General features: G+C 48.5%; 5 protein-coding genes across 5 annotated transcripts; 3 read left to right on the top strand and 2 right to left on the bottom strand.

Annotated features, from left to right (window-relative positions):
* Positions 1-1,486: 1,486 nt before the first annotated feature.
* On the top strand, positions 1,487-2,991 carry ARB_03038 (uncharacterized protein; the record flags this gene model as incomplete). Its single annotated transcript, XM_003010291.1, has 6 exons — positions 1,487-1,518; positions 1,586-1,723; positions 1,859-1,962; positions 2,018-2,121; positions 2,193-2,580; positions 2,630-2,991. The coding sequence occupies 6 exons, from the start codon at positions 1,487-1,489 to the stop codon at positions 2,989-2,991; spliced, it is 1,128 nt and encodes a 375-aa protein (XP_003010337.1).
* Positions 2,992-6,248: 3,257 nt separating this feature from the next.
* ARB_03037 (siderophore transcription factor SreA) lies at positions 6,249-8,120 on the top strand (the record flags this gene model as incomplete). Its single annotated transcript, XM_003010290.1, has 3 exons — positions 6,249-6,634; positions 6,818-7,254; positions 7,315-8,120. The coding sequence occupies 3 exons, from the start codon at positions 6,249-6,251 to the stop codon at positions 8,118-8,120; spliced, it is 1,629 nt and encodes a 542-aa protein (XP_003010336.1).
* Positions 8,121-8,968: 848 nt separating this feature from the next.
* ARB_03036 (uncharacterized protein) lies at positions 8,969-10,393 on the bottom strand (the record flags this gene model as incomplete). The annotated part of the gene is made up of 1 exon (XM_003010289.1): positions 8,969-10,393. One exon carries the CDS (start codon positions 10,391-10,393, stop codon positions 8,969-8,971), a length of 1,425 nt encoding a protein of 474 aa, XP_003010335.1.
* Positions 10,394-10,512: 119 nt separating this feature from the next.
* ARB_03035 (uncharacterized protein) lies at positions 10,513-10,752 on the bottom strand (the record flags this gene model as incomplete). Its single annotated transcript, XM_003010288.1, has 1 exon — positions 10,513-10,752. One exon carries the CDS (start codon positions 10,750-10,752, stop codon positions 10,513-10,515), a length of 240 nt encoding a protein of 79 aa, XP_003010334.1.
* Positions 10,753-11,806: 1,054 nt separating this feature from the next.
* ARB_03034 (3-ketoacyl-acyl carrier protein reductase) lies at positions 11,807-12,543 on the top strand (the record flags this gene model as incomplete). Its single annotated transcript, XM_003010287.1, has 2 exons — positions 11,807-12,111; positions 12,234-12,543. The coding sequence occupies 2 exons, from the start codon at positions 11,807-11,809 to the stop codon at positions 12,541-12,543; spliced, it is 615 nt and encodes a 204-aa protein (XP_003010333.1).
* Positions 12,544-12,553: the final 10 nt, after the last annotated feature.

Below are 12,553 nucleotides of genomic sequence, written 5' to 3'. Positions count from 1 at the left end.
CATTGACAGGCAGCCAGGTAACTAGTCCAAGGTATTCCAACAATCAACACCGCTACATCGTGATTAGATGCTTTTAAATCCGTTGGCATAGAGTGTATTTGCATGATCCCTTGTAAATTTACCGGGCATATTCATCTTGAGGTCTTGAATTGGAATGTTCGAGGAAAGAATTGCGCGTGAAATTGCTGGTCGCTCTACGGCTGTTTCAAACGTAACATGGCGCTACCTATTGGGCTAGATGGGGATTAACTATTTATCGAAATCTGCCGCTAGGCCAAAAGGAGTGAGCCCACACTAATGGTAGGCAGAGCTGAAGTTTGACACTATTCATAAAAAAAAAAAAAAAAAAAAAAAAAAAAAAAGATAAAAGACCTTCTACCAAAACACCAACAACCACAACCTGACCGCGTCAAGCATCGGTTCTAGTTCTAGGGTGAAGCTACGATGTTTGTTGATCACTCTCCCTCATGGAATGAAGCATAGGAATTTAGGAATTTCCTCTATTTAAAGGATACGGGTTATCATTTAACCAAACTGGAACCACAGCCATCTCTCGGCAATTGAAGGATCCACCACATGATCCATCGAAGCGAATGCCTCCTGTATTTATGAGATGACAACATACCCATAGAGGATTTATTAAACCATGGAAACTCTCGGAATTTTGATTTTAACAATGAGCCTAGATGCAAGGAAATGTGACTCCTTTCCGAGAGTATTCATTACCTTGATAGCTGGTCAACGATTGCAACAGTTCTACCTGTAGCAGATAGCCGGAATGCCGAAGTTCAACGTATTGATGAAATCCTTGCCTGTCCGTACCAAAGCTCATCCTGGCGTCCACAACATCGTTGAGACCGCTGTTAGCAGCTCTAGAGAGTAAAACCCTTGCGGCTTTTGGATTTCCGGCATACAGTCAAGTAATTCTCCGTCGTTAAATGCATTGGTGGTCCGCTATCGCCCCGGTTTGAACTAGGCTGTAAAGTTTCCAGGTTCCTGGGTCAAATCAACGGATGGTGTATCCGTAGGGTTGACATTTCCGGGGCTAACAACTGCAAGAACCTGCTAAGACCGTAATCAGGGGCGTACATGAGTATCCCCTATCAACGATGAATGTCGAATGCTTAGATGGGAGGTCGCTAGTTGGGGTGTTATTCAAACAAGGCACTAGGTTTTTTTGACAACCAAATGAGGCGTCGCATGAATTGAAACTTCTCTTTTTTTTTTTTTTCGGCCAGCCATTTAACAAAAGATAGTGACTCCAAGTTACACTGGACGAAACAAGGCCACACTGAAGCCAATGTCTAGCTGTGCTGATATCGGCAGTTTCCCCAAACGCGGAGAAGCGGAGCCCCGAAGTTAAGCTCTGGCCTATGATTGACTATTTATAACCGGCTTTACCTCGGGCTTGTCTGATTCTTCGTCTTCTTCGCTTGCTCGTTGTCCCTTCGTCAATCATCAAGAAGCCTTCCTCGCACGTAGCAGTATGGCAGCTAGTAACAAAATCGTTGTTATTGGGTATGTTAGTTCCGGGGTTGAAGTGTTACTCTTTGTTCCTTTGTTCTAACTAATGCACCTTTCGCAGGGGTGGAGTTATCGGGTTAACGACCGCCTACTTGCTCTCCAAGGATAAGTCGAACCAGGTCACTGTTGCTGCAAAGCATATGCCTGGAGACTATGATATTGAATACTGTTCTATGTGGGCTGGCGCCAACTTCCTTCCGTATGTTTAATGGCTCTCTAGATCTGAACGAAGGTTCCATTTACCATGGCATAGCCCAGGCTGCACGGCTAGCTGCATTCTACGTCCGGTAATTATGCTAATCGATGGTCAATTCATGCATTGGTCGTGAAATAGAACTGGTGCTGAGGGTTCTGCGCATGCCCGGTGGGAAACAAACACATGGCCTGTTCTTGAAGACCTGGCTCAAAATCACCCGGAAGCCGGCATACATTTCCAAAGTAAGAATTATCACAATATACCTGAAATATTAGTTATGCTAATTCATAAATACAGAGTCTGTTGTAATAAATCGAAAGAAGGATGCAAATTCTTCTACAGGACTATGGTTCAAAGAGCTACTCCGTCCTGATCCTTGGTACAAGGACATTGTGCCTGGTGTATGGATCTCTTATACCCAAATATCCCACGTTTGAGTTGAAATTACGACCATAATATAGTTAGCTAACAGCCGGCTGCAAAGTTCACGCTTACTCCTGATAGCGATCTTCCAGAAGGAGTAGATAACCAAGCCGAGTTCACTTCAGTTTGCATGAATGCGCCTGTCTACCTTGCATGGTTGGTATCACAGTGCTGCAAGAATGGAGTCGTGTTCAAGCGTGCTACCTTCAAACATATATCTGAAGCCGCCAAAGTGCATTCCTCTGGCCAGAAGCCTGATCTTATTGTCAACTGCACCGGCCTTGGGTCACTGAAGCTAGGCGGAGTCGAGGATACTAAGATGTACCCTGCTCGTGGCCAGGTTGTGGTTGTGCGAAACGACCCAGGTGCCATGTATTCCTTATCTGGATGCGATGATGGGGATGATGAAGCTTGCTACATGATGACGAGGGCCGCAGGTAAGTATTCACCGCACACTGATCAACTGGAGATTAACGGTTTTTGTAGGGGGCGGAACTATCCTAGGCGGGTCCTACCAGGTAAATAGCTGGGACAGCCAGCCAGAACCCAGCCTAGCAGTACGCATCATGAGGCGATGCGTTGCCGTCTGCCCTCAACTTGTTGGCAAGGATGAAAATGGCAAGCAGAGAGGTATCGAGGGTCTTGATATCATTCGCCATGGTGTTGGCCTACGACCTCTTAGACAAGGAGGTACGAGGGTTGAAAAGGACCAAATCGATGGCATTGCTGTGGTGCATAATTACGGCCATGGCGGATTCGGATATCAAACTTCATTTGGATGCTGTGTTGAAGTTGCTGCTTTGGTGAAGGAGGCTTTAGCAGAAAAGAAGACAAAAGCTCGACTTTAGGGTATTTAAGACTTCTACCGTAGAAGTGTCCGCTAACCAGGTCAAACCCTCGATATCAATGTCTCTGACGCCGAGAATCCCATACTTAGATCTCCAGCGAGTTAAAAAGAATATGATTTAGGGACTCGTTCTCAATTAAACAGCCAAATTTGAGTATATTTATACAAAAATCATAAGATTTATTCTGTTCTCAATCAAATGCTCATCACTCTAAGCTATCAACTCATCATTATCCGTGACCTTGTAACTAATACCCCTTTCCTGAAAAGGAAGGAGGTTATAAGCACGTGACAAGGACTACGTAATTTCTTACTAAGCTAATAACAAATGCTTGCGCCTTGATGCTTGCGTTTATTATTGCTTCAACAGCAAACAACAACAAGCTACAAGGTACGTAAGGTGATGTCTTTAAATCTTTCATCAAGGACATCCATCTCTGTGTCATCGGGAATTGCGTTGCTGACCGTGTTAATAGCTAAGCGGAACCCTCCATTATTCGCTAAAGCCTCGCCGACGTCAGCAAGCTAGCTGTCTCGAACTCCCTCGCTGCCTAGGCCACGACATTCCTCTCACGACGACCACGAGCTTTATTTAACAGGCTGATATTCGCTTTTTGTCTTTTGAAACGTATTGCACAACGCCGAAATTTCATACACTTTCCTGCACCCTTTTGTTATTGCGAAGATATCCGACAGAAACGAGGAATTTTACGACAGCTTTCACGACAACTCCGTTCATTCAATTAGTGTATCATATCAACAAGCAAAATGGATCTCTCTAATGCATTGTGAGTACTCCGTATATGATGTGGTAGTACCGCATGCGCCATGCTGGCTCTGCGACTGCATTATTCCTTTCAAAACTCCGGAAACTAACATATCTTGACTCTGTAGCCGTTTGGTCAACTTGGGGGTGGGTGTTATAATGATCTTGGGTGGAATCAGTCAGTTCTTTTCCGGCCCGCTGTTGTAAGTTTACCTTCCGAGCCTGTCAATAATCCATTATTTTGGGCGAGAACTAAATAGCGTTGTTTTAGCCGAAATATCATCATCGGAGTCTATGTCATCCTTTTCGGTCTAGGTATGGTGCTCCTATACTCCGGACTAGTCTATAGTCTGGCTGTGGATGTTACATTATAATAGCTTAGGGGTGTGCTAATGTGGACATTCTATCACAGCCACCGCTGGTATGGAGCTGGTACCGAACGTTCCACCATACATAACCAGGCATGCGTCCTTCATGTTCTCCTTCATCGGACGAGGAATCTGTAAGTTGCATCAACCTTATTACCCACATATATAGCGCCTTTCTAATATCTACTGCAGTCTACGTCTTCGTTGGCTGCATCATCCTCGAGTATAACGTCCTGCGTATCATTGCCGGATCGCTTATCGGAATCGTCGGCCTGGGCTACTGTGTGCTCGAGTACATTCCATCCATAGAACCACCAGCCAACATGCGCGAGGACGGTGGTGATCCAGGCTGGGGCGCTGAGCAAGTTTAACGGTGGTCCTGGCCCCCATCTAATCTTGACACGCACCAGGAATTCGCTCCCGATACTGAGTGTCCCGCTAAGGCCCTTGCTCTTAATTTTGCGAATATCCTATATCAATCCTGACATTATTCCTTTCCCCCTACTTACCTGCAATGTGCAAATGAGAAATGGGGTGGTTAGATTATACCGTTTCTTCTTCACTGGCCCACCCCTTATCGACAACTTTCCGGTCTTCTTGTCTTCCGCTCTGATTATATTTGGGATATACCATTATTATTACAACTTGCTCCCTCTTTGCTGTACTGTAGTATGCTACTTTAAGTATAATGAGTCCACTACTCTCCCTGCCGCTAGCCCCTTTTCTCCTTTTGATTCCCTGCCTGGAGTCAATGCATGCACGACCCTTGCTAGGGCGAACTTCCCCGGCGACAAGGGTAATATCACGTGTTACTAGTCCAAAAAAGGAAATAGCCAATAAAGACTCTCGGAGTTATGCTTACGTTTGTCTCCGGCCAATCAGACAGCGTGTAGATGCCATTACAAACGCCAAGACCCAAAAATAAGAAAGCGCGACGGCCTAGCAAGTGGGGCTGATGAGGTTAAATTTCTTATCAGCAAATCTGATCAGCCGAAAGACGAAGCGGACGAACGACGAGATGGTGACGACGAGGGCGTAAAAGGGCGGGAGAAAAAAGGAGCAACGAGGAGATAGAAGGCCAGATCAGGAAACGTTTTTATCTAGGCGATAACCGGAAGAGAAGGGTCAAAGGGCGGGCGGACGGAGGTTCCAGGCTTGCGGTGGCGTGCTGCGTGCACTGATGATCAAGATAAGATAATCAACGGGGAGAGATAATCAGATTCGCTCGTCCGTGAATAAGAAACGTACGCAGAACCAGCCGCAGCACCACCATGACGAAAGGAGAAAGACGAAGGCGAAAAAGAAAGCATCACACGACCCAGAATCAAGCATCAGCGAGCGCGCTTGCAGCAGATCGTCTCGACCTCGCTTTCAACGGTCCCCTCGCCCCCAGAATCGGTGTATAAGATAGCTGAGGCACTCGAGACCCTGTGGGTAACCTCAGGCAAGCGGAACAAAAGGAAGCGAAAACCTTGGTGAAGATCTGATAAGGACAAGCATTTTTTTCTTCCTTTTTTTCAGTTTCTCCAACTTGGGACTTTTTTTTATCTTGGGAGCCTAGTTTAATCTTCCGTCCTCCTGGCCAATAGTAGGTTGACTATTTCGCTTGTCGTGTCATCCTCTTGTCGCAGTCGTCTTTCTCTGCCTGTCCTGTCGTCTCAGCTCCTTTTTCTCTGTTTGTTCTTTGGTAAGAAGATCTTTCATTCTCCTTATTCTCGTCAGCGCTGGCTTTCGCAGTATAACGACTCCTCATACTCGACCGTCGAAAGCTTCGGCTTAAAGGAGCCTGCAGCCGGCCAGACTTGAGCAAATATTGTTGCTAACTGAAGGACTGAAGGCCACCAGATTACCCTCGCCCTCCTGCTATTGCATATATGTCCAGCGTATAAAACCTTTTCTCTCTCTCTTTCTGCTTGTCGCTTGAAGCATTTTCGCCAGTGGCAAACGTCCTGATCAAAACGACCCCCAAAAGTCCTCCCGATCGCAAACAAACAGTCTCGTCTTTTGACCCCAACGGTTGTTCCGTCGTTTGACTCGGGCTTACTAGCGGATTTTGGGGGTGTTTTCTCACGGAGGAGGATCTCTTTAAGAAGAAAATATACCCGATACGTACAGACGCTGCCGATGCTCACTCTCCGATCTTCATCAGATACCGTGCGCGGATTCCCAGCTACAAAACGCGATATGATACGCCAGCCATCTGCCGAGGACCTTGATGCTGCACACCAGCTGGTTTCTTCTGCGCGAGGCGTAGCGGATCTCCGGCCTGATAGCTTTGACGCCAGCCGGTCGCCTGACGGAGATAAGGCAAGCGTCGATACAGGTGCAGCCATGGACGATACTGCCTCGAGTGATCAGAATCACAGTGAGTCGCAGCAGCAGCAACAACAGCAACAGCAGCAGCACAGTCAAGCCTCGGAGCAGGTATCGGCGCCAGAGAGCTCAAGTCGCTCGAGAGCGTCGCCAAAGGCTTCGCGGAATACAGAGGTCTTCTTGGGACACCAGTGTGTGTAAGTGCTCGCATGTTACAACAACCTACACAGTACGTACGTCTACTAGACAGATATGCTAACATAGCATTCTCTACGCAGCAACTGTGGAACAAAACGAACTCCTTTATGGCGCAGGTCACCGTCTGGTTCAACTATCTGCAACGCTTGCGGCCTATACCTCAAAGCTAGAAACACGGACAGACCTACAAACCGGATCCGTGACTCTGGAGCAAACGCAAACAGTGGCTATGCGAATAGCTCAACCTCAGACCCAAGAGCCTCTCCCGCCGCGAGTGATGCGTCCGCTCAGAACGCATCCGGCTGTGGTTCTACTCCAGCAGGCACCTGTCCCGGTGGCGGGAGCTGTAACGGAACCGGCGGCGCGGTAGGATGCGACGGATGCCCGGCATACAATAACCGTGTATACAAGGCAGCTCCTCGAGCTCCTTCAGCCCGTCAAGCGAGAGCATCTCCATCTGCTCAGACAAGCGAAGAACAGGCCCAGAGCGGACTAGACGCTTTAGACAGCGCATCCCAGGATGCCAGCGGAATGCCAAAGGCTTGTCAGAACTGTGGCACTACCCTCACTCCGCTCTGGAGGAGAGATGACCAGGGGAATACCATATGTAACGCTTGTGGTAAGTCGTATCTTCTCAGTTTATATCTTCTTCGCAGCTTTGCTAATCAGTGATATCCAGGCCTCTACTACCGGCTTCATGGGAGTCATCGGCCTGTTGCCATGAAAAAGACAGTCATCAAAAGACGAAAACGGGTCGTTCCAGCTCTTAGAGATCGTTCTCCAGGAGCTGGGTCTTCCGACAATTCTTCAGTCTCCCCGGAGCTACACTCTGCCAGCCTTGCAACTAGCAATGCCGATACCAATGCCTACCCTCCGTCTGAGAATGGAGGACCCAGCTACGGGGCCGCCCAGTTTCCTCATAGTGCTCCTCCACCTATTGACTTCACAGGCTACTACAGCAAACCGACACAATCTACCTCTTCCCCCGGCCTAAACACCCTGATCAATCACTCCCCCAACACTAAGAAACGGACTCACTCTGAAAGCACCTCTGCCGAATCCGCACCCCCAGCTACTCGTATACAGTCCGACATTTCCGCTTCTGCACACCTTCCTCCCATAAACCCAGCAAGTGCTCGCGCTCTACCAAACTCGGGCCGCCTAAGTTCAATCTCCTCGTTGCTCAACCATACAGATCCCAGTTTTACCGAATCCCACGTCGATGCTGCTCTTGGCTCAAACGCTCCAGCCAGATCCCAGACACAAACACAACCTCAACCTGGCACTCGCTCTTATTCACCGAATCCAGTGAACCCCCCGACTACCCAGCCAGCACATGGCAGCCACTCTATTCCCCCGCCGCCTCTTACGCCCGCAGCTGATGATAAAGTCAAGGCAGCGAGAAGAGCTCAGTTGCAACGGGAGGCAGAGAATATGCGTGAAGCCTTGCGTGCAAAGGAGAGGGAGCTGGCTTCATTAAAGTAGCCCTCAGTCTCTTATCCCCATGTCCCTATCTACCAACCAAGGAATATCAGTCGATGATATGGCTTTTTATACCCTTTCTTTACACTATTGTCACTTTCGCTTGTCAGCGCGTAACCTTCTTACTGGACATTTTATTTCCTACTATCAATTTGTCTTCCTTGCTCTTTTCCTTTCTGTGTTAATCTCCTCTATGATACATGACTTTGCTTCCATGCTAGGTGTTAGGTCGGTATAAGCTCACTGTGATATTCGGATAGGCGGGCTGGTCGGTGGCTGCCTGTATCTTTTCTTCTCCTTACTTGTTTCCTAGCTGTATCTCACTTCCTGATGAACATGCCGAGTCCGGCCAACTCTCCCTTTATTCCCTTTCAATTCAGCCTCACTGCTCTTTGACAAGCTTATTATTTAATTCATGAAGAATTTGTTCGACGCCTAATACACATTTTTTTTTTTTTCGTGTCTTTTCGGATTAGATACATCTTCGTTCAAATAATGGCTGCATCAATAGCAGTACATTGTCACAAGGCAAGTATCAGATCTCATAGCAAATATCGTTTCAACACCCACCACCACAACGATCTCATCCATCCCGTCTCCTTCATTAAGCAGTAAACCAGGGCCAGCGGCCTCGAACGTGTAACCTTTCCCGGGTACTGAAAAAAAGCAAGAGTCTCTCCGCCTCCATGTCAAGTTGAGTCCCAGGAAGGTCCATCACCCACACTAAAATCCACAATCCACCAGAGTGAACAAAACCACGAGAACGACATCCCCGAGCTTCAGCTGCGGGAAACCAGCAGACTTGATGAAAAACCAGCCACCCTATCACGATCATCATCACGAGTAACCCCCTAAATCTCACTAGCCAGCACACACTGCGAGAGCGGTGACTTGGGCGTAGGGCGAATTCTTATCATCTTGGGAGGAGCCCTCTCACCCATTCCTTTCTTGAAGTCATTTCTCGACCAGGATCTCCAGTGAGGATTCAGCAACCCGTTGAACGGCAGCCATGGCTCTGCATAATAAGAATCCGAGTCAGCTGGATCCAGAATCGGCCGTTTCTTACCACGCTTGGCCTTATCGTGGACCCAGGTTCCGTGGCTGGTGTAGAACTTATGGACGTGTCCGGTAATACCCTTGAGGAGACTAGGAGTGTGGGCATACGACAAGACTTCCAGAGGACCGGTGTAAAGGACCGGATCGATGTACTTGATTGCTCGGTGCATGAGGCTGGCGACGCAGGAACTCTCGTGTGGCCAACACTTGGGTCCTTTCAGGAGCACAAACAGAGATACCTCGGGAGGCGTGGAGTTTCGTGCCGGCATGGCATCGCCAAAGAAGTTATAATGATGGACCGCGGATTTCTCGTCCTGCGCCTGGTCTCGAGTGTAAATCTCGTCAAGGGCTTCTTCAGAAAGCTCGGTGTCTTGCCGGTAGCATTCATAGTCTGCTGCGTTATACCATTGAATGCCTTCTTCCTCGTCAGACTCGGAGGATTTGAAGCTGGGGACCTCGGTGTCGATATCATCAGTGTCGATGTCATCGGTCTCGATGGGCTTCTCTGAAGAGTTGTCTCCGATGTTATCGAGTGACTGGCTTGACGCAGGCGTATCTTCATCTTCGTCGCAGATATCAGACTCAGGGGAAGAAGTCGAAGACTCCTCCTCATTCAAATCAGCCATATTTTCATAATCAGATGGCTTTTCATCAACAGCAGAGCCAAGGTCGTCACCAATGGAATCTTGTTGCCCGTTGGCAGTATGACGAGAGCTGCCCTCTGGCTCATCTGAGGTACCATCGTACGATTCCATAGCGCTGGGATAGTCATCCTCAATCACCTTCTGGGGCTTCTTCTTGGGTGATTTTCTTGGTTTCTTCTTACTGTTCTTCTTCGCAGCCTCCTTGACAACAGTGAGCTTTTTAGCCCCCTTGAGATGACGAACGATATAGACATGCAAGCCATCATCCCATTCACAAACAAACGGATGGCTGGCAGAAGGAGGATCACGGCAGGGGACGATGAAGGTAGCTTCACGGAGCTTGAAGTTCTTCTCCGTGTCCCACAACGTACTCTCAATCACATACCAGGGACCAGGCTCCGCTTCAGTGACGAGGTAGAAGTACGCCACGGCATACGGGCCAGACTCTCTCAAGCGCGATGGAGAGCTGATCGTGCAGTGACGAGGCTCAGGGAGTTCTGGGCCGGATGCGAATGCCCATTTCTCAAGGACTTTCTTGGTAAAGGGCCTCCAGTCAATATGGTTTTCGTGAGCCATGGCTGGCTAGCAGTTAGTGAATCCGACTACGGAGACTGAGCTGAACAAGGAGTCTCTGCGGTAATGAGTCCCGAATTTGACAGGCAGTCTGTTTGCTGTCTGTCGTACTGCAGGAGGTTTCAAAAGGAGATGACTCGAGCAGCCGGGATATCAGTCGAGTCAATGGTTGAACAGTCTGGAGAGTGTGTATACGGCACAGTCGATGCAACGAAAATTGGTGAGCTTGAGAGATGACTTGAAGAAACAGCTGGAGAGGCTTGAAGAGATGCCTTTAATATGTGAGATGAAGGTGATGACAGGAGAGAGAGGAGGGAGAAGAGAGGGAGGATGAGAAGAAGAGGAGAAAAAAGGCCATCCATCCTGTTGCGTGTGCCCTTGCCCTCCCTGACTCCCTCTTTAGGGCAAGACTACGACAACATCGTGAAGGCCTTTCTTTTGAGTCTTCTAGCTCTTTCTAAGTGAATGACAGTGCTCGGCGTCCTATAGCTAATGAAAAAGGTAGGCATAACGACATTGGCAGTCAGGTCAGTTGTAGGTGCTGGCAAGTAATAGACACACTCTTAGGACAACAGTATATCTACATTATCAGCAAGCAATAGTGTGGGTATAGATAGGGACATAGGAGTAGCAAGGCTGGGAAAGAGAGCTTCTCCTGCTTTGGGTATTCACAGCGATCCCTTCTATCTGGCCAAAAATACTAGAGAGAGGCATGCTCTTCACATATCCCACTATGTCTCGATCAATCCACTATAGGAGAATATACCTTCACTAATCATCCTTTGTATCCATAGAGTGATATGAGGCTCATGAAAAGGCATAAAGACAGTATGGGGTATATGTACATATTGGGCATGCAGTGTCTTAAAGTAACTCTGCAGTGGAGAGTTACAAGAAAGCTGGATATCTTAGTTTTCCTATACTTCTAGGGAATGTCTTAGCTATAAAAGCACTAGGTATTAGCCCAAGCATCTCCATACAAACATAGAGGCCTCTCTCTCTTCATATAGCATGCATGGCATCTCTCTAGATTTTTCTCCTCCCCCCCTTTTTCTGTGTTATTTAGGTTTTAGTGACGTCACATGACCATGGCTAATATCGGCGCTAAGCCCTAAAGCCGGATGACTAATCCGGCAAAGGGGGAAAACTGCGGGGAGAAAAAGTCACGATCGCAGCTTTGAATGTAAACAACGACGACGACGACGAGATACAGAGGACGAGAAGAAGAAAGGAAGAGAAAAAAAGGGGCCAATCGACGCTCTGGCTACATCCATGCTGTGTCTTCGAACGTTTATCCGAAACCTAGGCGCCCTTGACTCCCGATCGATCGCTCTAAGCAACAGCCGGCCGTCGCTTTCTAGCTCTAGCCCGACATCACTCGCTCAGATCGTCCATCGCACCTACACGAGACGGACAATGGCCACCGCGATGGGCAAACGCCTTGACGGCAAGACGATCCTAGTGACCGGAGCATCGTCTGGCATCGGCAAGGCCACCGCGCTGGAATTCGCGCGAACGTCGCCGAAGAACCTGAAACTCATCCTGACTGCTCGGCGATTCGACTCGCTCAAGCAGGTTGCCGAGCAGATCAAGACGGAGGTAGGGGAGGGTGTCAAGGTGCTTCCGGTGCAGCTTGACGTCAGCAAGAAGGAGAACATCGACAAGTTCATCGTCGAGCTGCCGGAGGAGTTCAAGGAGATCGATATCCTAGTGAACAATGCGTATGTCCTTTGCAACCACCCCCCTTCTTGTGGATGAGCGCGGACGGAGCAATGTGTTTTTTGCTTGAGTACATGCAGTATGGCTACTGAACTGACTGGTTGGGTGTTAGCGGACTTGTCAGAGGAGTAGCAAAGGCCCCTGAGATCGCCACGGAAGATCTGGAGGTGATGTTCAACACCAATGTCCATGGCTTGATCCACATGACTCAGGCTGTGCTACCTATCTTCCAGAAGAGGCCAAACGGTGGACGGGGAGACATCATCAATCTCGGAAGCATTGCTGGCCGAGAGGCGTACCCCGGCGGCAGCATCTACTGCGCTACCAAGGCGGCGGTCCGAAGCTTCACCGACGCTCTCCGGAAGGAACTCATCGCTACTCGCATCAGGGTTATTGAAATTGATCCCGGCCAAGTTGAAACTGTAAGGATCTAACGACTTACTT

This window comes from Trichophyton benhamiae (assembly GCF_000151125.1).
Source record: "Trichophyton benhamiae CBS 112371 chromosome Unknown contix01456_5.r1.exp, whole genome shotgun sequence".
NCBI lineage: Eukaryota > Fungi > Ascomycota > Eurotiomycetes > Onygenales > Arthrodermataceae > Trichophyton > Trichophyton benhamiae.
This window is presented reverse-complemented; position numbering and strand designations above follow the sequence as displayed.